Source organism: Fukomys damarensis, unplaced genomic scaffold, assembly GCF_012274545.1.
Source record: "Fukomys damarensis isolate Sample0158 unplaced genomic scaffold, DMR_v1.0_HiC HiC_scaffold_25, whole genome shotgun sequence".
In the NCBI taxonomy this organism is placed as follows: Eukaryota; Metazoa; Chordata; class Mammalia; order Rodentia; family Bathyergidae; genus Fukomys; species Fukomys damarensis.
Window position 1 is genome coordinate 7,492,921 of NW_022900937.1, and position 25,219 is coordinate 7,518,139.

The following is a 25,219-nucleotide window of genomic DNA, read 5'->3' on the forward strand; positions in this document are numbered from 1 at the left end:
AGAGATTCGGGGAATAAAAGGTGAGTGATTTGGGTTCTCTCAGACTGCAGTGTTAGAGGAGTTGGACCCACACACATATCACACACAGAATGCCGAGGAATTACGAGCAGGGGTTAGGTGAGTCTGATGTGTGTTTCCAAAGTGGTGTGGTCTGGGTTAGTGAGCCAGGAGCAGTGTGGGAGGCTGCTGGGTGAGCAGCAGGAGGCCTCTGGCTCCTTCCCCCTGGGCAGGAAGGAGACAGCCGGCTCCCTGCGGGCGTCTGTGTGCAGAAGGCAGGCAGGTAGCTCGGTCTGTACAATGATTGCCTGACTGGCCTGTTTGTTAATTGTGGTTCTGAGGCTGCACCCCAGGCCTGCTGCGGGTTTTTGTCTGTGAGGACCTGAGGCCATTGTTCGGTCATTCCCTTCACTGCCTCCCTCCGGACTCCTCTCTCCTCGTGAAGTCAGAGGCAGAGGCCGGGAGATAAGCCCTGGCTCCTTTCGCTGGATGACCAGGCCTTGGGCCGTGTGTGTGTGCACGTGTGCGCGTGTGTGTTTCCATGCACTGCATGTTGTCTGTTGCCCTTTATTCTGTGCTGAGATCGATGACACACATGTGACAGGAAGCTGTGGGAAGCACTGGCTATGGACAGAGGAGACAGCCTGTGTTTATTTTATTTATTTGAGTCATTCTCAAAAAAATAAAATATAGTCTTTCTATGAAGCCCAGGCTAGCCTTGAGCTCTCTGAGATTCTCCTGCCTCAGCCTCCTGAGAGCCAGGATTACACCACCCATGCCCGCCGCCTCTGCTCCTCCTTCCTTTGCTTCGCCCAGCGTGTGCTGACACAGCAGGAGAAGCCTGCAGTCAGGAATGCCTCCCGACAAGCTTGGGCGGGGAGAGGCCGCAGAGCTTAGTGAGGACCACAGAGAAGGGCGGTGAGGCCTCCTGTCCAGTGTCCTCGCAGGGGACGCCACTGACTCATGTGGTACACGGTGCAGAGGGTGCCTCTCAGCCTTTGGGAGGAGGGGGGCGCTCTCGCTCCTCTGGCTGTGAGGTCAGCACCCGGCTTGGTTCCCATTCTTTCCCGGTGCCCCACTCGCCCCTGCACCCCATCCTAGGAGTCTCAGGGACTGCATGGATGATGAGAGCCAGGGTCGCTAACACTGTGCAGTGTGACTCCTAACTGGCTTATTTGCTATCTCATTTTATACTCATGACAACCCCATGACAAAGGTACCTTTCTGAGGTAATGGGGATTGACCTTGCACCCAGAGCCTTTTCCCTGAGCTGCATTCTCAGCCCCGCCCCTTTTAATCCCGGGTCTCACTAAGTCATTAAGTTGCCCAGGCTGGATGTGAAATTTCAATCCTCCTGCCTCAGCCTCCCAGAAAGCTGGAGTTACAGATGTGCACCACAATACCCAGCTTAAAGGTGCCACCACCATTCTTGCTTTGTGCATAAGGAAAATGTGGCCCAGGGAGGTTCAGGGACTTGGCTGTGTCCTAGTCAGTGGTCGGACCTCAGGCGACCTCACACGCTGGGCTGCGGTGCGTTTCGGGCTGTAATCTAGAAGAGCATGCTCTTTCCTGCCTGAGCCCTGTGTAGATTCGGAGCTGCAGACAGAAGTGACCAATCGCCCCTGTCTGGCTGGGTTACTCGGTCCTAGGGAGGCTCAGTACCGCAGCTGTCAGGGTTCAGCGGCAGCGGCCGGTCCCTGTCCTCAGTGCTGCACAGGTAGGGACTGAGACAGAGTCTGAGAGGAGGCTGGGAGGCAAAGCTGCAGCCCTGGACGGAGCGGCTGGCCATGCAGCAGTCAGGGAGGACGCAGGGCAGAGGGCGTGGCAGGGACCTCGCCGGTCCCCGGGCTGTGCGTGTGTGTGTGTGTGCGTGTGTGTGTGTGTGTGCGTGTGTGCGTGTCTCCCTCCTTCCTGGACAGATCTTCCCCTTTCTCCAGGGAGCAGAAGGAGACATTCAGGAGAGATGTGGTGCTTTCTGTGGCTCACACAGTGTTCTTGTTTCCTGGTCACCCACTCTGAAGACTGGGGGGCAGGGACATAGTTTCCCTGTCAGGAAAACCGTTGCTTTTAAACATGACTGCAGTTTTAATGCATTTTCTTTAAACTTAACACATCTGAAATCTTCTATGCTATCAATTTCTTTCGGTAGTAATAAGAGTTGGGGAGAAAATTGAGACTATAAATAGGAATGGAAGCCAGGTGTGGTTGCACATCCTGGCACTCTGGATGGCTGAGGCAGGAGAGTTTCCAGTTCAAACCCAGTCTGGGTAAGGGGGTGACTTAAGAAGGCCATGTCTCAAAAATAAAACCCAAAACAAATAAACAAAAAGCAAAACCCAAACCCCAAAATAGCTGAGGGTGTAGCTCAGTGCAAAGGCTTGGTGTGGCCTTGAGACTAAAACTAAGCCAATTTTGACACCAGTGCCTCCAAGTTGCTCTTAAAAACACAGTGACAGCTATGGAGAGGCCTACGCAAGAGGGGAAGAACCTGGAAAGTCACACATGAAAAGGAATAAAAGCTTCTACTTGGGCAACAAATGAATAAAATTTTAACGTGCTATTTCTTGTGTATTATTTTAAAAATTCACATGGGTGCATCAGTGAAAGAAATTGCTGGTTTACCTTGAATTATTCTGTTAAGCATCTGATCTGAAGTTGGAGGGATTGGAGAGAAGCTCCCCCAAGAGAAGGCAGCTAGTGAGGCAGGCTGGGGATGGGGTCTGCCGGTGACTTGGGTGGAGGCGGCCGTACATGGAATTAAGCACAAACAACCAAGACTGACAGCAACTCGTTCTCGTAACTCGCTGAATCCCAGAGAATGCTAAGCTCTGGGCAACCTTAGAACCCCTGTCATCTTCAGAGACTTCTGGTCTCACACTCTAGTCTGTTCCCATTTGTAATGGAAACGAGTGAATTGAGCCTCACGTCTTCCTGGTTGTGGGTTTTCAGTAGGGTTTGCAGAGTCTTGAGATTTATTTTATAAAGGAATGAAACCATCACTGAATTCCCTTTGTGACGATGAGATCTGAGAAGTACAAAACCTTCAGAATGGAGCCTTGTTCCCTTGAGTTTCTGTCTCTTTCCAAAGGTCTTCTGTTGCTTTGCTTGGCTGGAAGTTCCAGGAAAACAAAAACAACGTGTGAATCTAGGTCAAAAGTGTTATGGGACAGGTAGCATTGTGGCTTTTAAGTCCAAATATTTGACGCCTTAGTCAGAGAAATAGAGAAAATACTAGAATAGTTAGAGAAAAGAATAGAATAGTTAGAGAAAATAATACAATAGTCAGAGAAAACAATAGAATAGTTAGAGAAAAGCTAGCATAGAACAGAAAACTAGAAAAACTAGGGGAGCCAGTGAGGAGGAAAACAATGACACTCATAAAGCTTTAGTTGTATGACCTCAGTTCAGAGATAATCCAGGTCTGTCAGCACTGGATCTGGGGTTTCTTAGCCATCTAACCAGGTTGGAGAGCACGGTATGCTAGGCTAACACGCTGGCCCCTAGGCTGAGATGGTCCTGCGCCAGACTTTTAATTCTGTCACTCCTTTGCTTCTAAATCACAGGCATGTGACCGACCCTCCTTAACCCTCAGTTTGCACGTCTGTAAACTGAAATGAATGCACCCAACTCATGGATTGTTATTTGAACCAAAAAAAAAAAAAAAGAATAATAACATTTTGGGAGCATTTATGTATTTAATGTGTTACATGCACTGAAAAGAAGAGTGCACAATGTTTTCATCTCTCGTGTACCTTCTTGGAATAAGCAATGCTTGCAGGACTCCTAGCATTGTGCCTGGCTGACACTACGTGCTTCATCGCTTGTCAGTGTTGTCGCAGTCCTGGGTCACTCGGGAGAGGAGTGCGGTCTGAGGGAAACCGTCTTTCGTTGTACCCAGCAGCGTGTGAAGGCTGCTCATCTACAGCAGAAAGCACAGCCATGAAAAGGTGGCAAGGACGAATGAAATAAACAGTCCAGTGAGAAGTAAGCCAGTCCGGCGACTTTGCTTTGCATGGTTGCTCCTACCTTGACAAAGGCTTTTTTGGCTTCTATTTCCCTTTCATCAAACCCAGGTCATATTTGTGCACGTGTAAACCTGGAGTATATGGACTCATAAAAATAGTCTGAATATCTGAACACGGCTGAAATGATTCCTTTTCCCTCGGGGGACTCAGACGTAGGGGTTGGCTCTATTTTATTTTTTCTTTCCAAAAGTGACAGTACAACTAAAATGTGAGTGGCTCAGGGTCCAAATCGTACTTATAGAAACTGGTGGAATTGTGGCTTTGCTTTTAGATCTACTCAATCTGCATGAGCTGCTGTAGGCATAGTGCTAGCTATGAATTCGCGACCCTCCCTGGTCCGCTGGACCTGGCTAGGTGGAAAGGACACAGGAGAACTGGAGCCCCTTGAGTCCAGCAGGGAGAGAAGGGAGGGGCGTTTTGTGGTGGAGTTGCCCAAAATTCAGGAGAACCAGGGCCTGCATCCGAGCTGGTAACAGACTCTGCTTTTATTTTTGGTACCAGGATCGAACTCAGGCCCTTGTACCTGCGAGGCAGGCACCGGAACCACTGAGCTAAATCCCCAGCCCCCAGGTCCTGCTTTCCATGGGCACTGACTGCTTATGCTGCCCAGCCCCAGAGCGGCTGGTGAAAGGAGCCTGCAGTTGCTGGAGCCACCTCCGTCCCTGAAGTGTGAGGCACTGCCAGCTGCCAGGACGCTCTGGGGACTCCAGCTGCTCATCCCTCCAGGAGGCGGCGCGGGGAGGGGCGCCCTTGAGCCTGTGTGGGGGCTGCAGCCTTAGGGTGCCAGGGGAAGCGTCTGCTCCTCTGATGCCAACAATGGCTCCACTCTCGGGCCCTTCTGTGTGCCAAGCATTGTGCAGCCCTGCTTCCTTAGACACAGCCCGCTGATTCCTTCAACCCCCCAGGGAAACGCTCCAGGCCAGGAGGAAGTCCAGCCTCGGACCGCTCTGGGGGCAGCACAGTCCAACTGGCTCCGGGGTGAGTGACTTGGACCTGTGTCCCCTTGCTGCACTGCCCTGGTGTGGGGGTCCCTTCCCAAGGCCTGGAGTTCCTGTTTCTGAGCCAGGTGTGGAGGCGGTGCGTGCCAGTTTCTGGCAGTGGATTGGACCGTGCAGGCACTTGGAGCACACAGGCTTTCTCTGCTGATGTTCTGCTCACATTTTGGGTAAAAAACAAAAATGAAGCAAAACAGTCTTTTTTTTCCTGTGCTGAAACTGTCCATATGATAATGCCGGCAGTCATCTGTAGTTCCCAATGTTAATCCCCCTACAAATGCTTTGCAGCCATAGTTATTTCCTGCTGTGGACTTTTGATACTCAAAAGGGCAGCATGAGAGGACTAAGGCTCAGTTTCTCCAGAAACTGAAACAAAGTGCGGCCTTGGGAGGGATCAGCCCAGGGCCCAGCTGGGAGATGGGATGACATCTGGGTTCCTCTTCCCTGCCTGATCAGAAGCAGATGCTCATGTGAGAAGCATCAGTTCATCTCTTGCCCCATTTTTCCTTCCTGAACCTGTCCGGCCACCTCAGGGCTGGGAAGCTCAGAGCTCCCGTTCTCCTCTCTCTCCTTCCTCCTCACATCTATCGCACCCAAGTCCTGTCACATCACGTCTAAGTATCTTCTGTCCAGTCTCGCCAGCACCCTGTTCTGTGTGCTGGACACAGTGGCAGTCACTTTCTGGGACTGTCGTGGAGGTGACATCAGCTGTACCCAGCATGCAGTGCGCGAGTGCTCAGTAAAGATGGCCTGCGGCATGGCCACTGCCTCCGAGTCCGGTCCTGTCGGTCTCTCCCTCCAGCCCTTGTGTTTGTGCCCAAATCGTGTGTCTCATGTGCAAGTCCGAGCAGTCACGCCCTCCGGTGGCCCCCAGGATTGCTAAAGTCACTCTCCATCCGCAGCTGGTGTCCGCGACCGTGCCCCACCCACTTCACCCCTTGGGTTGGATGTCCATTTCCCCAGGGAGCCTCTGACCCTCCCGTTATGTCTGGATGGGCCAGCTGCTCTGGCATCTTCCAACTTCCGACCCTACCTGAGCATGTTTCGGGCCTGGGTAGTTCCCTGTGCTTTCACCGGCAGCCTGCTAGTGTCTCTGTGAGACCTGTAAACGAGAGACCCGTGTGTACGGCAGCTTCTCTGTCCCCCTGACTTCGTGGTGTCCAGCACACTGCTGAGATTCATCAGGTGTTTGCTGAATGACTAAATTTTATTTGATAAATAACTTTGAACAGTAAGTTTTGTACAACACAACTTTCTGAATTAGTTCCATCAATCTAAATAGCGTATTCAAGGGAAACCAGCAAGTTCTTTCTTTGATCCAGACTATGAATTTTTAAAATAGTATGCAAAGAGTTATATGCTAAAATTTTACTCATGTGTTGTCTGAGTAGAAGGAAATGTTCTCTTTTATTTTTATTGTTCTCTTTCCTTTCTCCTTCCCCCCTTCCTTTGTTCCTCTTTTCATTTGAACATTTTCATCCCATTTCCCAATATCTATTATATATTTTGGTTCTCATTTACACTTTTGGTTTCTCACACCAGAGAAACAACATGGTATTTAAACATGTGTGTCTGATTTATTTCATTTAACAGTGTGGTCTCAAGGTGCATCCAGTTAGCTAGAACTGTCTCAAGTTTATCCTTCTCTATGGGAGAGTAGTACTCCGTTGTATAAAAACCTGAGTAGAAGGAAATATAATGAACTTTTATTCCTTTTAATGTGTGAACTTCCCGGGGTTCTTTCCCCTTCATTTAGGTTTCTCCATTGTTGTCGCTCTGTTTTTAAGGGCAATTTAGAGGCGCTGCTGTCAGGATTGGCTTATTTTTAGTCTCAATTCCTCAGCAAGCGGATTCCAGGAAAGTTTCATAGAAGGAGAAGAAAACCTCGTTGGTATGAAATTTGTCTCCTCAGACATTTAAATGATTGGCAGGTCACCCTCTGTATTTCTCAGAATAATACTGAAAAGCTAGGTGCTAGTTTTTGTCTCCATTCGTGCACTTTCTTCTCTTAATCTTTCAACTTAGCGAGGGGCCTCCCAGTCCAGAGCCCTGTTAGAGGTTCTGACCATCGTGCAGCAGAAGCCCATCCTCTAGGTATCTGTGACCTGAGTAGCCTCATACTGGTTCGCATGTGCAGACCACCCTGTAAAGAAACCCCGGCAAGTGCCATGCAAGTGAGTGATCTGTGGGTGCTGGCTTTGGTGGTGGGGGAGGTGGCCAGGCTGATGAGGGCATCCAGGTGGGGCCTGGGGACAGAGAGGACTAAGCCCCAAAACACCATCAAGCCTTAGTACACAGGGTCTTATCAGGATTTACCACTGTAGAAACTAATGTTGACAAGACTTAAAAAATTTAATTGATGAAAAAGGACAATAATAAGCCCATTCCGTGCTGACATTTTAGGATGGAAAGTAACTATTTTTCATGGCCCAAAGCCAGCAGAAACATGGTGTGGGTGGCCATCTAGCCCGATTGGAGGTGGCTGGTTCCCATAGGAACCACTGTGGCACTCCCATGCCGTGGGGCCTCTGCAGAACCCGCGTTCACACCTGTCTCAGTCACTTTTCTCACTGCTGTGACAAAATACCTGACACCCAAAGTTAAAGGAGCAAAGGTTTATTTTGCTCACAGTGCATAAAATTTCAGCTCAGAGTTGGTTGGCTCCAAGGCAGGGTGGCATACAGAGGGGTGTCGCAGAGGAGAAACAGGCCCCAGCAAGCAGGCAGGCAAGGGCTGATGGGGGCTCTTCCTGTCCCTTATATCTTATCCAGGCTATGTAGGGTGGGCAGCACTTACACCCTTAATCCTAGTGTCTTTGACCCTAGCACTGTACCACGAATCAATCCCGGTTCCACACAGCCTATGTCCAGCCACCTCTGAAAAGCCCCACTTATGACCTCATGAGGCTTTGGGGGGACATCTAGACATAGCCATAATGGTACCTAAGAGCCTGAGTGACAAAGGGACATGGAGTCCTGGTGTCACCTTGAGGGTAGCTGCAACTTTGCTGACCTCTGGTGGAGTCTTGGCACCCCTAGGTCCCTGGGTTGTTCCTTGGGGACTGGTGTGCTGCTGCCTGGCACGTCCTGGGTGTCCCTGTGTGTGGAGGTGAGGGGCCTTGGGGATGAGTCACTCTTGGTGGCTGGAAACACATGTGTCTCCTGCTCATCATCCCCAGGCTGAGGACAAAAGGCCTTTTGATCCGGGCAGCCAGAGGGAGGAGGCCAGGCCAGCTCACAGTGGGATGTGGGCTCTGGAGACTGTCCAGTCAGGGTGCAAGGTGGGAACCCAGGCCAGGCTTGGGGAGAGGTCTTGGGGACCAAGTGCAGGACTTGACAAGGTTTGGGAACAGGCAGGGGACACAGTGGCATCAGCACACTTCGCAGACCCTTCAGACATCACATTATAACTTTAAAAATGTCTTTTCCCTCTTTAGTAAAAGCTTAAATCCAGCTTGTCTTGGGTGTGTGACAAGGAGAGAACTAGAAAAAGAGAGTTGAAAAAAAAAAGAAAACTAGGGTTTAATTTTACTTTTCTAATGAGTCAGGAGTACAAGTATGTTTTTAAAATCTTGGGTGAATTCAGAGAAGCAGAAGGGAAACGACAAGATCCACATAATTCCAGATAAACATGTTTAACAGGGCAGCCTGCGTCTCAGGTCTGCAGTTTGAGCCTCACTTACAGCGGGATGTCCCCCTGCGGTGTGGTTGCTTGGCGGTCTTCCCTTAGCAAGGTGCCACAGATCAGGGCAGCTTTTCTTAGAAGGGTTTTAAGAATGAGTATGTGTGTGTAAGTTGTGTGTGTGTGTGTGTGTGTGTGTGTGTGTGTGGTGTGTGTGTGTGTGTGTGTGTGGTGTGTGTGTGTGTGTGTGTGTGGTGTGTGTGTGTGTGTGTGTGTGGTGTGTGTGTGTGTGTGTGTGTGGTGTGTGTGTGTGTGTGTGTGTGGTGTGTGTGTGTGTGTGTGTGTGGTGTGTGTGTGTGTGTGTGTGTGGTGTGTGTGTGTGTGTGTGTGTGGTGTGTGTGTGTGTGTGTGTGTGGTGTGTGTGTGTGTGTGTGTGTGGTGTGTGTGTGTGTGTGTGTGTGTGTGTGTGTGGTGTGCATGTGCGTGTGGGTTTGCCTGTTACTGGTGAGAATACGTCACACCACGGGATGCCTAAGGAACCCAAAGGGAGATGGGGCGCTCACCTCAGGGTTGGGGTCACCGCATCAGCTACTCCCATACTTAGATGTTGTCAACCCAGTCACTAATTTCTGTAACAGCTCTGAGGTGGGGTCTGAGGGCAGGCGGTAGAGGGAAGAGCTGAGGAGAGGCCTGGGCAGGGACTCAGCCCCTGTGTCGGAGGCAGGTTCTCACAGCTCGTGATGCTGACTTCCAGACATAGCCTCCTCAGCCACCTCTGTGCTGAATGCTCCCACCATGAGGGCAGAACGTTTCGATCCCCGACTCTGTGACCTTGTCTGTGAGCCCTGAAGGAATCAGTTCGCGGGCTGTTCAGTTGCTCGGCTGCTCTTTGGGGACTCGGCAAGGGGCCTCACAGTCCTGTCTGCCTCACTCTCTGCATGCCCTTCCTTGGCCTTGTTACAGATGTGTGTAGGTCACCACTGTGGACACAAAGCACGTTTGCAATTGGCAGAGGACACTACAGAGCTGAGGGAGGTTCGCTTGCTCACTCATCCATACGGTGTGTATTTGCACAAGATTACAACACTAACACCTGTTGTGCCTGGGTTCTACGGGCTCCAGGCTCCCTCGGATGATCCATGTGCTGATGATCCCCTTCCTCCCACGCCCCCCTGGTCCTCTGTGTCCATGGCCCAGGCCTCCGGGCTGTGTGGAGGGTGAGCCAGGCTGGCTCTTTCCAGCTGCCGGAAGAGTCCCAGCTCTAGGAGGGCGTTGGGTGCTCAGCACAGCGCCCCAGGCCCTGGGTGCGAGGAGCACAAAGGCCACTCCCTAGAGGTGGCCCTGGGTGGGGCTGGAGGCCTCTGCCACTGGGCGTGGCTCCTGTGCCCGCCGTGTCCTCCGTGGATGGGCAGCAGCAGCTCATTTGGGGACAGAGGGGTGCCCACCATCTTCCCCTGTTCATTCTCCTCACGGTGGGAAACCAGGCTGCTGAGACTTCAGGGCCGTTTTTGCTGTCTAGCTCTGAGTGGGCTCCTAAGACTGATTCGGCTCCTGCACTGTGTTGCTGGGAGGCAGGAAACCATGCTCAGCGCGGTCCCAGTCCCATGTGGCATCTTCCCCACCTTGGTTTTCCTCAGGGTTTAAGCAAGGCATTGCCAGAGGTTGGAAGACATGAGAAAAAACGTGTTCTAATGTAATAGGAGCTGTTTGGTCTTGGACAGCTTACCTTTCTAGCATGATTTCTTCATCGCAGCTTCTCTGCAATCTCTTAGTAGTTGCTGTGGGGCTAAAAGGGACCATGTGTGCCAAGCACCTGTCATAGCTGCTGTTCTCAACCCCGAGAAGACCACTGTTTGGAGCACTTGTTTGCCAGCTGGCTGTGCACCGCGCATGTTTTGTGTGCTGAGCGGCCTCGTGTCTGCTTTCCTTGGTGCCCAGGAGCTTGGGGGGCCGCGAAGCACACCTTGGTCTCAGCCGCGCCCGTGGCTTCCCAGGCCCAGTGCTCGCACGCTCTGACCCGTCTCCGGTGACTCCGACAGGACTGCGTGGGGGTGGCAGTGAGAAGGCTGCAAGCCTCAGGTACAGGGTGTGGTGACCCTGGCTTTGTGCTCCTGCATGGCGGCCCCTGGAGAGGAAACCAAGCGGAGAGAATGGCGATGTGTCAGAGAAAGGAAGGAGGACACACGAGTTTGGCTGGTGGGAAGGTTCCTCGCTTTGCTCCGCACAGGTTGTGGATACAGCGGCCACTCACTCATTGGCTTTAGAAAGTGGGTTTTCTGTAATTCTTCATGCGTCACTCGGAGTGCTCTCGTTTGAAGAGTGAAAGGAGAAACAGCGCTAACTTCCAGCAGGCTATGCCAGAGAGGCCTCCCTTACCCACCCAGGTCAGAAGCCCGGGACACATCAGGGATGGCTGGCCTCGGCCTCTGCTTCTTCCTTAGCCTCCTGCACGGTGGCCACAGGCCTCAGAGTGCAGGGTTCCGGGTGAGGAAAGGCTCCTCCACAGCCCTGCCGGAGTCCGCGCCTGTGCCACCGTTTCAGTCTGCCCCTGGCAGGCAGGCAGGAAGGGAGGGGTCTGTCACTCAGGATGGGGCGGGACCCCAAGCAGACCAGGCTGTGTGTGTCCCCTCTTCCTGGGCAACTTCTTACGTGTAGGGCTTCTCCGCCTCTGCCTCATTCTCTCGCCTTATGCATCCCAAGCTCCCGCCCCTTCTCCCGTCCTCTTGCTTTCCTGGTTACCTCCTCCATTGCCATCAGGTGCTGTCTCCCCCAAGAGCCTTGGCTTTGCTGCTTGCCTCTGCCTCCTCAGGCAAAGCTTGCTGCTGTGGCTGGCTGATGTCCTGCAGGCGCTGCAGCTCCAAGGGTCTGAAACCAAACCTCCGCCTGGACCACCATGAGGGGTCTCTAGGTCCCCCGTACCGGGGTCCTCCTGCTCTCGCAGAGCCCACGCCCGTGTCCTCTGACCTCCCATGGCCAAGCAGGGCTCCTCAGTGCAGCTGCTTGGGGACCCTGTGCCCTTCACACTGGGTGTTCAGGTTCAGAGTGGAAGGGGCAGGGGTCCTTTGTTTCTTTCCTAGCCCCAGACTTTGAGGATCCAACACACATTTGTGGAATGAAGGAATAACTCATGTAAGACATAGCATAGTTGCATAGCTATGGGAGGGGGTGGGTGGCGGTGCATGGGCTGCTGGGTGCCTCTGGGAGTCACTGGGCCTGGTTCCTAAGGGTGAAGGAACCAAGTTCCACAGCTGTCTTTCCTTGGTATCTGGCACTCCAGGCCCGTGGGAGATCCTGGTGAGCATGCCCTGGGCAGTATGCTGCTCAGCACAGCAGCTGGGTGTTATGGAGGTGCGTACTCCTCAGCGCAGCACCAGGACTTTCTGAGGTGCCCCAGTGGAGCTGTTCTTCCCATCTCGTAGCTGCTGATGGCTCTGAAGGGCAGGGCTGTGCCTGGAGGGTGCTGTTCCTCCTCCTTGGCATCAGAGCCCTGGCTGATTCTGGGAGCCTTCGTTGCTCTGTCCTATCTTTCCTGTCAATGGCTCCACTGCCCTTTTTGAGACAAAGTGCTCTCTTTGGTTGTGGATTCGAATTTTACAGTCAAAGTGTGCAACAAGGCAAAAGCGAAGCCCACGAGGCGGGGTGCAGCTGCTGTGGGGCCTCTGCTGCAGGAGCTTTCTGAGCACGGCTGCGGCTCACTTGGCGCCTGGGTCTGGGCTGGGCCTGGGGCTTCGCTGTCCCCCGGCCCCCGTGGCTTCCTGGCCATTCTCAGCCCAACATCATCATCGCGGCCACCTGGGTGGCAGGGCTGCTGCACACAGGTCCCAGAGATGCCACCTGCCTGCGCGGTATCCACCGGGCGAGGTGTGGTCACGGCGAGGAGCGACCTGCCCCGTCGGTGTCATCGCTGTGCCTACAGCTTCTCCCAGCTCCTCAAGCTTCACTTCCCGAGGAAAGAAGGGCTCCAGTGCCCAGTGGACCTGAGCCCGGAGGTTGCAGCGTGAATCTCAGGTCTCTGTCTTTCAGCCAGGCTTTGGATGTCCTCCTGTTTTACGGTGGGGAGCCTGACATCCTCCCAGGCCGGTCCTTCCCTGGGGGACACAATGCCACTCTGCTTCTGCGCCAATGCCCGTGAATTCTGGAGCCAAGTGTGGCTCTGTGAGTCCGAGTCTGGCAGTTACGTCCCAGTCTCTTCCCAGGGAGGAAGGGACCATCGTCACCACCGTCTTTTTCCTGGCTGGCCCTGCAGCTGTCTGCTCCATCTGTTAGCTCATGATCCTCCGTTCCGAGCCACACGGAGGACTTCACAGGACAGCAAGTTGGGCTTCCTGGTGCAGGGCCGGGCTTGGTGTTGCTGTCCCAGCCCAGAGGACAGAGCGGGCAGGACAAGGAGGCCGCTTCCACCTGGGCCTGGTTGCAGGAAGGAAAACGTCCCTGCCTTTGTGCCGTACAGCCCGTGTTCCGGGGTCTCTGATGGTTTCACAGCTTTGGTGCCCGCTGTACCCGGGCCTGACCTCCGAAGTTCCCTCGTTTGCAGCTCAGCAGCCGCCCTCCACGTCGGCTTCTCAGAGCTGTTTGCCGTCAGTCCTCAGCCCAGGCTGCTGACGGGGAGCCCCCACAGCAGGGGGCTCAGGGCAGAAGTAAAGACAGGGAGGAGGAGATGAGGAAAACCGCAATCTCAGAAATTGTACTTCTGAGGAAGCTGCAGCCCTGGGGCGCGCGTGGCCCGGGGCCGTCTGTGTTTGTCTCCACCTCTGGGAGCCTGGGAACATTTGTCTGCTTTTCCTTGCAGGGCTGTCCCACTCACAGGTGCCCTAAGTCCACACGTTGGCTGGGGGGCAAGGGAAAGGCAGCAGGTGGAAAACAGATCCAGAGGGAGCAAAGCCTCTGAGATCACCCACCTTCGAGGGATCTCCAGCCCTGAACAGGGGCCCCTCTCGAGGCCTGCGACCCCCCTTCCCCTGCCCGACAGTATCTGTCTATGCCTCCCGGTCCCGTCCTGAGGTTCTTCTCCTGCAGTGAGAGACAGAACCTGTTCAGCCGGCTGGGTCCAGGCCTCGCCTCCTCGTGGGGACCCCCTTGGGCCCTCTCCGGTGACACAGCCCATGGGGAAATCTTTCTCCTGGTTCCAGAGTCCGAAAGTGCAGGACCAGGAGAGCAGAGCCCTTGCTGTCTGGGAGGACTCGCTCCTCCAGGGACAGGTGCTTTTCTGGCCATCCTCTTGTGAAGGAGCAAGTGCTTGGGTGCCCCTTTTCTTTCCTTTATTTTCACTACTGGAGATTGAAACCCTTCACATTGAGCTACATCCCCAGCTCTTTTATTTTTAATTTGTAGACAGCTGCTAAGTTGCCTAGGCTGAGCTTGTACTTGTGATCCTCCTGCTTCAGCCTCCTCGAGTGCTGGGATCACAGGTGAGTGCCACCACACCCGGCTCTGCTGAGGGCTCCCCTCCCACTGGACTGGGCTTCCCTCACAAGCACATCTGACCCTAATGGCTTGCAGAGGGCCCATCTCCAGATGCCAGCACCCTGGGGACTAGGGCTGCCACTCATGAACTGAGAGGGAAGAGTTCAGTCTGGAGCCCATAGCTGAGGTTTGTAGGATTTGACTGTGGGCTTCGGTTGCAACAAATCATTGCCAGTTGCATTCATCTGTTAAAGACAGACACTGTCGCTTGAGTGGACAGGTGTTTGTCACACTGTGCAGTTCTTACAAGGTGTGTTAATACTGTATTTTATATTCTTCTGAATAGAGCATGCCTATAATGTAATCTCAGCTACTCAGGAGGCTGAGGCAAGTTTAAGGCTAGGTGAGCAACTGAGTGAAACTGTGTCTCAAAACCAAAACCAAAACCAAAAAACAACAGCAACAACAACAACCAAAAACCCCCCACAAAAAACCACAAAAACCCAAAATGGAACAAAGAAGAATAAAAAAAGCTGGGAATGGTAGAGAACTTGCCTAGCATGTGTGACATTCAATCATCAGTAATTGGGAAAAAAGTTATGTTTACAGAGTTTTTTTTTCTTATTCAGATTCTATTCCTCATTAAAAGTTAACGAATTTCTGAACAGCCCGGGACGATCTTCAAAGCTTTCCATAATATAGAAAAGCTAACCACCATCACTGAGTACAATGTGTATTTTAGGAAATAATAGTTTGTTCTAAACAAATTTAAAGTGAGTTTTATAGGTTGGGATTGTTACAGCTCTGATGGAAGGATGAATTTCTTAACTGTGAAATTAAGGAATCAGTGCTCTCAGAAATATTATGGAGGGTCACCCCAGTGGCCCCCACAAAATATTGATGAAAGCCAAACGCAACTGATGAAAGGCAAGACTGAGAGCATAAAGTCATCTTAAAGCCCTTTGTTAATGCTGTCAGTATGTTTTATTTGAGTGTGTAGGAGTGTGAGTGTGTGTGAGTGTTCTCTGCAGTGCTAGAGACCAGATCCAGGGCCTGTGCATGCTGGCCATGCCTCTCCGCTGCCCTGAACCCCAGCCTGGCTCTTTCTTCTGTGCCCGTGCAATGCCCTGGCTGCTCCTGCAGCTTTTATTCCTTGGTCTGTTACCGGCGGCCGGCCCTGAAAAGCCTTTCTGGCTTTTGCTCGTTTCTGGTTCTGGCTTTTGCTCGTTTCTGGTTCGGCCACCCTGGGGCCTCATTGTGTTGGCCTCAGGCTGGTAGAGGCGTCAGCACCTGCACCCCCTGCAGCACCTTTGCAGCTGCTGTGCTGTGTTCACGTGTGTGTCGTGGGTCCCTGTTTCAGTGCTTATCCGCTGAAGACATCTTTGCCCTGCACGGCTTCTCCAATGGCACCCGGATCACCAGCGCCGACTTCCCCAGCATCTGCCCGGCTGTTCTGCAGCAGCTGACCTTCCACCCCTGCGAGGCCAAGCCTAGGCTCTCGTCCAAGCCCAGCCTGTCACAAGGTACGTGCGGCCACTCAGGGGTCGGGTCGGGGGTGACGCTAAGGCCTGCCTCCCGCAGCCTGCTTTTCTGTGGTCCGCACAGAACGCGGTGGGAGATACCCTGACCTGAAAGTGCTTGGGTTGTTCAAGATCGTTCACCTTTCTAAGTCTGCTCTTCAGGGCTCTATGCAGGGCCACTTACCTCTGCTTAGACCCAGCCCTTGACTTCAGTGTGTACGTATTTGTGCCGTGCGTCCTGGGCTGCAGGCTGACTCTGTGGCTTGTTACGAATCATTAGTCTCCACTGCCTTTTGTGTACGGGTTCATTGCAAAGCCAGTCAGTTTGTCTGCAGGGGTCAGTGAGGTGGTGACGTATCAAGGAGTTAGTGCCCTTTGCTAGTCACAGGATGCAGTGTAGGGTCTAAAGGGGATCACTGTACATGTTGTATTTGAAAGAAATAATCTGCTCTTATTGGACCACACTGAGCACTGTTCTCTGCAGATGCTGAGGGTTCAGCAGTGAACAGGTAGGATTTTATGCCCTTCTAGGGTTTACAACATTGTAGGGAATGATGCACGGTCAAACAGGCTGACAAACCACGCTGTGTCAGAGCTCTGTGCTGACAAGACAGAGCGGTTGGGAGAGGCAGGGTGGGAGTGAGCTTGGGGGACAGAGGCAGCTCGCCCTGCAGAGGCCAGACTGAGGGAGCCCCAATCCTCCAGGGGTGCAGGGAGGATGGCAGGGCCCTGGGGGCACCACAGTGGGCCGAGGGCACAGGGACTGAGTCCTGGGGGTGGACCGGGTGGGCGGCAAAGGCCAGGCCCATGTGTCTGAGAACTGGTCCTACATGGGGTGCAGTGAAGCCAAGTCGGGTGCAAGCGCTGGCGTTGTGACCCTTTCCCCATCCGGACAAATGTTCTACCCCACCATGGGGCAGGAGCAGGAGGCAGGAGGCAGGGTGGTGGCACATTAGAGATCAGCTGGGATCTGTCACCACAGAGATGGCACCTAAGTGCTGTATTTGCAGGCTCGTCTAACAGGGAGTGAGACAGAGACAAGAGAAGTCTCAGCAGGGACAGTGGCTGTTTAGCTTGCTCTTGAGTGGCTTTGTGAGCATGCATTGCTTGGATACCAGCAATGCCAGCAAGCATGGTAATAGCCTGTGTTTTGGTGGCTTGCTATGCAACAGGTACTTTCCACGCACGGTACACAGACAAACCACTCAGTCTTCCAAAAGCTGCGTGATGTAGAAACTGCTTCTGGTTTTACAGGCAAGAAACGGAGGGACAGGGACTTTAATGTCATCTGCCCCAGGGAAGTTACACACCTTGTGGGTAGCGGGAAGACTCAGCTCAGGTCGTTCTGGCCGCAGAGCCCAGGAGCTCCTTGACCTCCTAACTGACACAGACCAGGAGTGGAAGTCATCAACTGCAATTTGTCAGTGCACTTTGTAGTTTTGTGAGTAACACTACAGTTTCAATGTTGAAATAAGAGAAATTTTGAGCAATTACTAATAGTTCAAGCAAATATTTTTGCTAGAGTATGTTTATATTTCTACCAGTCTGTTTAATTACAGGTCAAAAATAGATTCCTTACTATGCTAATGTTCACCGGTTGCACACGTAGACTCTGGTCAGCCCACTGCAGCTCAAGTCCCAGCTCTGTGTTGAGCACCTGACCTTAACCTCTTTCTGCCTCGGTTTCCCCACCTGAAATAGTTCCTTTCTGAACTGTTGCTGTAAGGATTAAAGATCCTCTTTTACACTTGATCTTAGCCAAAAGGCCAAGAAGTGATAACCTAATTAAAAAAAACACTTAAAATATCACACACACACACACACACACACACTCACACCCGGATGAGAAGGAGGTGGTGATCCATTGTTGAAAGGACAAAGGCCGAGAGTTGGAGTTTGATGTTACAGACCAAGGTGTCCCTAACCCACAAGAAACATAAACCTAAAATAAATAAACATCTGGCACATGGTTAGGCGCTATATTAGGTCTCTTAAATAAATAAATTATATCCACCTTGTATACAATTCTAGGAAATGAGGCTTCAGAAAAAGAAACATCTTTTGTGCAGGTTAATTGCTGATTTTCAAAAGTGTTTTTGACTCCGCTCGCTCAGATTTCTTCACTTCGTGAACCAGGAGATGAAATCCGGGAAGCCGGAAATAGGAAGTGGGAGAAAGAATTCTAAGGTCAACACTACAATGCTATAAAGTGGAAAAAGTCAACAATTCCAATAAAGAAAGTGGAGCGCTTACTTTCCAAGATGTTAACTTGGCAATATAGCAACTTTTTCTTCTTTTTTTTGGTACCAGGGTCCCAACTCAGGGGCTATGCACTGAGCTGCATCCCGGCCCTTTTTATTTTTTACTTTGATACAGGGTCCCGCTAAGTTTGCTGCGCCGGGCTTTAATTTATAACCTTTTTGTCTCAGCCTCCCGGTAGCTGGGATTATAGATGTGCACCCTGTGCCCATATTTCTCTTCATTGTGACGTCACCTGTTTTATTTCAGTGCAGCTGTGTGATCTTGAGCAGTGGCAGCTCCCTCCTCTGTAGAGACGCAGACAATCATAACACCTGTCTTTTAGAATCGCTGGGGGCTTCAAAGGAGTTACAATGTGCGAATGCACAGTGCAGTGCTGGCCAGAGTCAGAAGCTGACGCCTTTGATCTTCTTGTTCCTGGGTTCATAGGTTCACCCCTTCCCTGGCCTCTGGATAATGCTACTTTCCCATCAGGAAATGTTTAAAAAATAATTAAATGGGGTGGATTCTGATGTAACACTGCACTAAGTCAAGTCTGAGTTCATCCAAACAAGTGGAAAGAATCAAAGGGATCCAAGGAGTCAGGCCACAGAGTTTTCTGAACACATTTGTGTTGATGTCTCAGTGAGTGGATAAAGTGTCTCATTTCTCCAAGAGCTCACATTTTGTGAGTCTCTTTGAAGTTGCTTTTAGGGTGCTTCATAAAATTATATGGGTGACTACACTAAGCTGATGATCAGTGAACTTCTCTAAGCGAGAAATTATTTGCATTTTATCAGTGATTTCATGGTCTAAACTTGCCTCATTTTTGACGAGTTTACAGAATACTGCATAACTGAGACAGCAGTTGAGAACAGCAGGTTACTTGAAGCATCCTGAGGGTCCTGCTGTCCCATGTCACAACACAGCCAGTGACACAGGTCTACACTCCAGAGCTGTGACGTGGCTTCCCTCACACAGGGAGGGCCCGTCCTGGAGGAGACCCGGGGCTCCTAAAGCCAGCTTGCTCCGTTCACCGTAACCCTGAGCTGAATGGACAGACACTTGCATGACGGTCAACTTTCTACGTTTCTTGGAAACGATAATAAACAATATTTATTGAAAGCGTGCTGCAATTTAGGAACAGCATTACTTGGTTCTATTCTTGTCAAATCTCCACGAGATAGGAGCTAATTTCAGTCTCTACTTTAAATACGAGTAAACCAAGGTTAGGTCCTCGGATTCCTGCACCGTTTTCCCCCAGGAAGCTTTAAGAGGAGGCCTGCTTCGGGCCGGTTTTGCGCTGCGCGGTGAGGTCCGGCCGGCTAATGCTGTCTCCTTCCCTCCCGCCCAGTGTGGGGCTACGGGCTTCTCTCCGTCACCATCATCAACCTGGCCTCGCTGCTCGGCCTGGTGCTGACCCCGCTCCTCAAGAAGTCCTACTTCCCGAAGATCCTGACCTACTTCGTGGGGCTGGCTATCGGGACGCTGTTCTCCAACGCCATTTTCCAGCTCATCCCAGAGGTGAGGGTGCCGTCTGCTTTTGTGCAGAATCATTTCTTTGTAATGTTTTGGTCCTTTGAACGTTTGTAGCTCCCGCAGTCCTCGTGCGTGGGACAAGCGGGTCTATAGCGTTCTGCAGGGGAGAAAGTGTGGTCACAGCGACACGGGAGGCCAGCGGCGCATGCGCTCCCGCTGAGCTACACCTCCTTCCTTCCTTCCTTCCTTCCTTCCTTCCTTCCTTCCTTCCTTCCTTCCTTCCTTCCTTCCTTCCTTTCTGTACCAGAGATTGGACCCAGGGCCTTCATATGGAGCTACATCCACAGTACTTCTTATTTATATATTTTTTAAATTTTGACACAGGTTCTTTCTAATTTGTTAAGTTCCCCAGTCTGGGATCCTCGTGCCTCAGCCTTCCAGAGCACAGGCATGTACCACTACACCTAGCTATTATTTATTTCTGAAGCATATGTCAGGTCAAGTTTAATGAAGATATATCACAAAATTTCCTCCTATGTTTACTACTGCTGGAGAAAAACAGGGCAAGTAAGACCCTGGTTGACAAAACTCCTTTTTTTTTTTTTTTTTTTTTTTTTTTTTTTTGAGGAAAAATTTGAGGAAAAATCCAATAGGGGGCCAATCCATAGCGACTTTCTTTCCCCTGATAACATGCGCTATTGATCTGATATTGACTATAGAGCGCTTTCAGTCAATCAATGGCAGCTGTTATGTGGCCATAAAGAAGGAGAAGTAGAGGAGGAAGACAGGTGAAAGGGAGCCAGAGGGAGCGCTGAGGAGGGAGGGGGGAGACATTGCCGGGAGGCCCCGGGAAGAGCGGTGGAGGAGGGACGAGGCCCACATGCAGGGACGCCTGGCCCAGGCAGGGACCCAGCCCAGAGAGCGCCAGGGTCAGGGAAACACCAGAACCACTTCAGCTTTCACAGCGACCTCTGCAGACAAGGGAGGGCCGTCTTCAGAGGCGTAGGGTTCACTGTTACTCCATCTAGAGAGAACCCGGGGAGTTTCCTTCAGACCCCCACAGGTGGAGAAGGCAAAGTTAAAATCCAGGAATGAAGCGATTTGCTTTGCCCGTACAGCAGGCCGCCGCACAGTGGAAAGGTTCACACAGATTTCTGACTCAAAACGCACAGTACATGATACATTTAACATAACACAATATCGCATATTTGTATTTATTATTTCACCTGCTTTCACAGTGGAATTAAACCTGCTGGCTGGGAGCGTGGCTTGCGGAGGAGCACTGATTTCATACATACAGCCCTGACTTCCAGCCTGACTGCGAAACTAAGCAAAACAGAACAAAGCCCAAACCAATTCTGTGTGGACTGGTGATTCTACACCTATAACGTTAGGTTACCTCTTTTGTTGAAAATGTAGCCATGTAAAGGACCTGCCTTTGTCATCGCACCTCAGATCCCCACAGGTTTATTTTGTGTGTGCAAAGCCCCTTTTCCTTTCCTTATTCCATTTGACTCCGCACCCTCCGTTAGGTGTGCAGAGCAGGGTTTCTTTGCTGCTTGTGCACTGTGTGCGGCAAGCTTGCAGATGAAGATGAGGCTGCGGGGCATCACCCGAGGTGTAGACATAGGACGAAGGCCATGACACCCACTAGTCTGCTCCCGAGGGCAGGGCTACATTGCATGGAAAGGGGTGAGCAGGAATGTGCTGTGGCCTGTAACCCTCCACCCTGGGAGGCTGAGGCAGGGGGATTGTAAATTCAAGCTCAGCCTGGACAGCTTAGTGACTCAGCAAGACTCTGCCTGAAAATAAAGAATAAAAAAGAGCTGGGGACGTAGCTCAGTGCAAAGGTCCCGGGTTCAACTCCCAGCACTGCAAAAAAAGAGCATAAACTTGTGGTGTTTTGAATGTCCCTGCGCTCCCTATCTTATCTTAAGCTTACTCATTTCTTGTGTATGGTGACAGTTGGACTCTTCAAACTCCAGCCCCTACCCTTTGTCCTTTAACAGCAGGGTGCCCACTGTGGTTTTAGCAGGTGAAGTCCCAGGATTACCCGGGTATGAGGACAGCGGGAGAACTTGAGTAAAAACTGCATCCTGAGAAATCACGGTATTGCTTTCCAAAGATGAGATTAAACCGCGGAGTGTGACCTGAGTTGCCTGCCCTTCCTTCCCTCAGGCATTTGGATTCAATCCCAAAGTCGACAGCTACATCGAGAAGGCAGTGGCTGTGTTTGGAGGATTTTACATGCTTTTCTTTTTTGAGAGAACGCTTAAGATGTTGCTGAAGACCTACGGGCAGGTGAGTGGTCTCCTCCTGGAACTCCTGACGAGGGCCTCGGACGCACCTCTGTGCAGGCAGAAATGTCACTCTCCGGGTCATGTGATTGTCCCGCGAGCAGACCCACGGCCGTTCCGCTGGGGAACTCAGGATATGCAGAGTTTGTATTCCGTTCATGTTATCAGAATAGGAAAGGATCTGTACTCTAACACGAAAAACAGAAGCAGCAGAATACAATCAGTGCGAATACGTGTGTGTGTGGGGGTTCTGTAAATTTGCAAAGGTGACGTGGGAGTAGACACAGGCCCTGTCTTTCTTGAAGGAAGAGGCGGCCGCTGTTCCCCGAGGCAGCTCGGCCCCTCTCAGAGCCCCGCCGCCCTTGTCTGTTTGTTCACGCAGAGCGATCACACCCACTTCGGAAAAGACGACTTCGGGCTCCCGGACAAAACGCAGCAGCCCAAAGCACTGCCTGCCGCCAACGGGGGGATGTGCTACACCAACCCCACCATCACGGAGTCCAACGGGCAGGTGCACTTCGACGGCGTCAGCGTGGCGTCCCTGCAGGTAGGCGGCGCCTCTCCTGCGCCCGATCCTCGCTCCCTCGCCCTCTGCTCTGCTGTGAGCTGCCCGTTTACTGTCAGAGTCCTTCCTACACACGCGGGGCTGCCCTCTTTGCCCACCTTCTCCCTGGGGTTTATGCTGAACAAGGGTGCTAAGAAAGAAACTGGGTTCTAGGCCCGTTATCCTCTGAGTTTGTTCAAGGAATCGCCTCTCCACTCGACTCCCATGACCCAAATAGCACAGGCGACACAGAAAATTCTCTGCAGTTCTTTCAGGAGCCCAAACCCAAGAATCCCTAGCGCGAGTTTGGAACTGCAAGAATCTTTGCACGCTATTACTACTGCGCTCAGTAACTGTAGTTATAGCTTTTAGCGCATAATAGCTACCAGTGTCTGACCACGTATTACATGCCAGTTAATATGCCGGCTGATTAATTATTTACCTATTTCCTTTTTATAACAACCTCACCAAATGGGCATCATTTTCTACGTGTTAGAACTATTCTTGGTTTCAAGGGGTGGATGTCAAACTCTCTGCTTGTGCACTTTCTGGAAAGACATGGTGTCTGGTGGGGGAGCCGCGGGGAGAGCAAGAACCAGGAGCTGTTAGGTCTCCAGGTCGCTGACTCCTCCCACGACTGCACCCGAGTGCTGTCTTTCTTCCTCCGTGGGCCATGGCCTAGCACAGAGGACCACGTGGCCACTGTCAGCTCCTGAGATTTGTGAGTTACAGTTACAGCTCCTGCAAGTACACTGGTTCTGATCCCCAAGCCCAACATGCCTTGCAGATGTCTCTCTGCCCACCTTGAGGCTACTCTCCATGCTGAGACTGTGGGGCCCCACTTTGACGTGAAGAGGGTGTGGATGGGGTAGAATAGCGGTTTACTAAAAAGGGGGTTCAGTGCTGGAGCGCTTGGGTGCTTTGCATGAGGCGCTGGGTTTAGTCTCCAGCACTGCAAAAACAAACAGATGAAGAGAAAAAGGCAGAGAAAGGCGTGGTTTGTACCTGTGTGCGGGATGGTGACCCTGATGGTGGCCACCTCGTTCCCACTGGACAGGCGAGGATGGTGGGTGAAGAGGATGAGAAGCCTCTTAGGTGGACACAGCAGGCAGCTGGCAGAAGTACAGCCCGGTGAGAGTGAGTGGAGGACCCGCCCAGGGGAAGCAGAGGGGACACAGGGTCTTCCAGGACCAAGGACCTGTCCTTCTGGGAGGAGAACATGGCTGCTCATGTGCTCCCTCCTCCTTGCCGAGGGAAGATCTTGCGGGTGTGGAGAGGCAGTTTTACGTTTGTGTCAAGCCGAGGGGAAATTGTTTTATGCAGTGCAGTGACCGATACTTTCAGCCGAGATTGTACAAAGAGATGCTCAGGTAGATAATTCCTCAGGAATGTGGAGCATTAGATCATGACGTCACTCGGTCCTCAGGCTGACCTGGGACAGGTACTGTGATAACCAGGAGACTCTGGCCTAGACAGGTTCAGGAAACTGAGGACACAGCTTCTCAGCTGCATTGTCTTAACTTTGTTTTTTGCTTACTGGGGATTGAAGCCAGGGCCTCTGTACTGTGCTAAATCCTTATAGCCTGAGTTCTCATTCTCTCTCTCTTTCATTTTTTCTTTCTCCTTCCTTCACTCTTTTCTTCTTTCCTTCTTTGCTTTTTTAATTTCGAGACAGAGTCTTGCTAAGTTATCCAGGCTGGTCTGCAACTTGTGATCCTCCTGCCTCAGCCTCCCAGAGTGCTAGCATTACAGGTGTGTGCCACCATACTTGGCTGTAAGGCTCTTATGCAATGCAAGGTGCAGCAGAAGGAACCCAGAGAATGACAGTTCAGCTGACCCTTAGACTGGGTGTCCACATCCTGGCTGCCTTGTGGGAGCTTTTGGAAAACACCACATAGTAGTCAAATCAGGGTTGATCTCTATGGGTGATCCGAGTGTGCCAGGCTGCTGTGTGGCCTTTTGCCCACTGACTGACGTTGGGTGGCAGAGGGGATGCTCCCCAGGCAGCGGGGGCTTCTCTCGGTTCCTTTCCCAGGAAGGTCCTCCTGCGTCTCCAGAGTTAGGAAGGTGGCCTGGGGCTGGGATGGCTCCTGAGGAGGAGGAATCGAGCAGGCCCTGGGGTCTCCCAGTCCTGCTCCCCAGGGATGGCCAAGACAGTGCCACGACCACTCCAGTGGAGTCTGCGTGACAATGCCGGTCATCTGGCAGAAACCAGACCCAAGGTATCGTCCCCACGGGGTTAAGCCTCCTGGAAGTCCTTGGCACACACCGCATGCGAAGTCAGCCGTGAAGAGAATAGCTGGCCTCTCTGCCTGCAGTTTGGGGACATTGGGTTCATTTGTAATTCTGTTCTATTTTGTCTTTATTACTATTTGTTCATTATCTGTAGAATTGTATTCTGGGCCCAGGAAAGGTCAGGAACAATTAGATTTTCCTAGAGATGGGGAGGTGTTGGGGCACAAGAGGACGGGTGGCCAAAGTGCTGACCCTGAGCCCCGGACTGTGAAGTCCTGAAGGTGATCCTGAAGGTGACATGCTGAAGCCAGTCCTTTGTTTTACAAACTTCCCCTTCTGACTGCGTATAGGTGTGGTCTTACCTTGACTTAGTGGTCTTAGCTTTTGTGATTGTATATAGGTGTGGTCTTACCTTGACCTTGTGGTCTTAGCTTTTACTGTACTATTGTCTATCTTTCTTATGCCTGCTTGTGACTGAAATCACTCTTGAAGTGTGCCCTTGAAACTAGTATATATACACACCTAGAGTTAGAAATAAAATTGCAGCAGCTACTACCTTCACTACTCAGTGCTGTGTGGTTTCTGACTGTCACTGCCGAACCTGCTCCCACCTTTCGGAAGATCCCTGTTCTCCTCGTGAAATCCAGTCTTTGCTCCCCTACGGTCAGTAGCAAGACAGAGTGCTGGATCTAAAGTATTCTCAGAGCCCATGACCTTCCCTTCCTGGAGAAGAAGAGGCATCTGACACGGCCCACTCTTCATGGTTCAGGACCAGTGACCAAAGGCAGAGACCACTGCTCCGAGCCCTCCATTCCATTCTAATCGGTGTTAGTATTAATATAACATAAATGATGCTGCAGTCTCG

General features: G+C 51.7%; 1 protein-coding gene across 1 annotated transcript in view; it reads left to right on the plus strand.

The window, feature by feature from the left end:
* The first annotated feature begins 10,977 nt into the window (after positions 1-10,977).
* The window catches only part of Slc39a8 (solute carrier family 39 member 8), a 42,478-nt gene continuing 28,236 nt past the window's right edge, over positions 10,978-25,219 (plus strand). Inside the window, exons 1-5 of the mRNA XM_010641590.2 lie at positions 10,978-11,022; positions 15,402-15,564; positions 19,154-19,323; positions 21,457-21,579; positions 21,958-22,122. Of these exons, the coding sequence (XP_010639892.1) occupies positions 10,993-11,022; positions 15,402-15,564; positions 19,154-19,323; positions 21,457-21,579; positions 21,958-22,122 (651 nt within the window). The 5' untranslated portion in view covers positions 10,978-10,992. The remainder of the gene's footprint in view (positions 11,023-15,401; positions 15,565-19,153; positions 19,324-21,456; positions 21,580-21,957; positions 22,123-25,219) is intronic.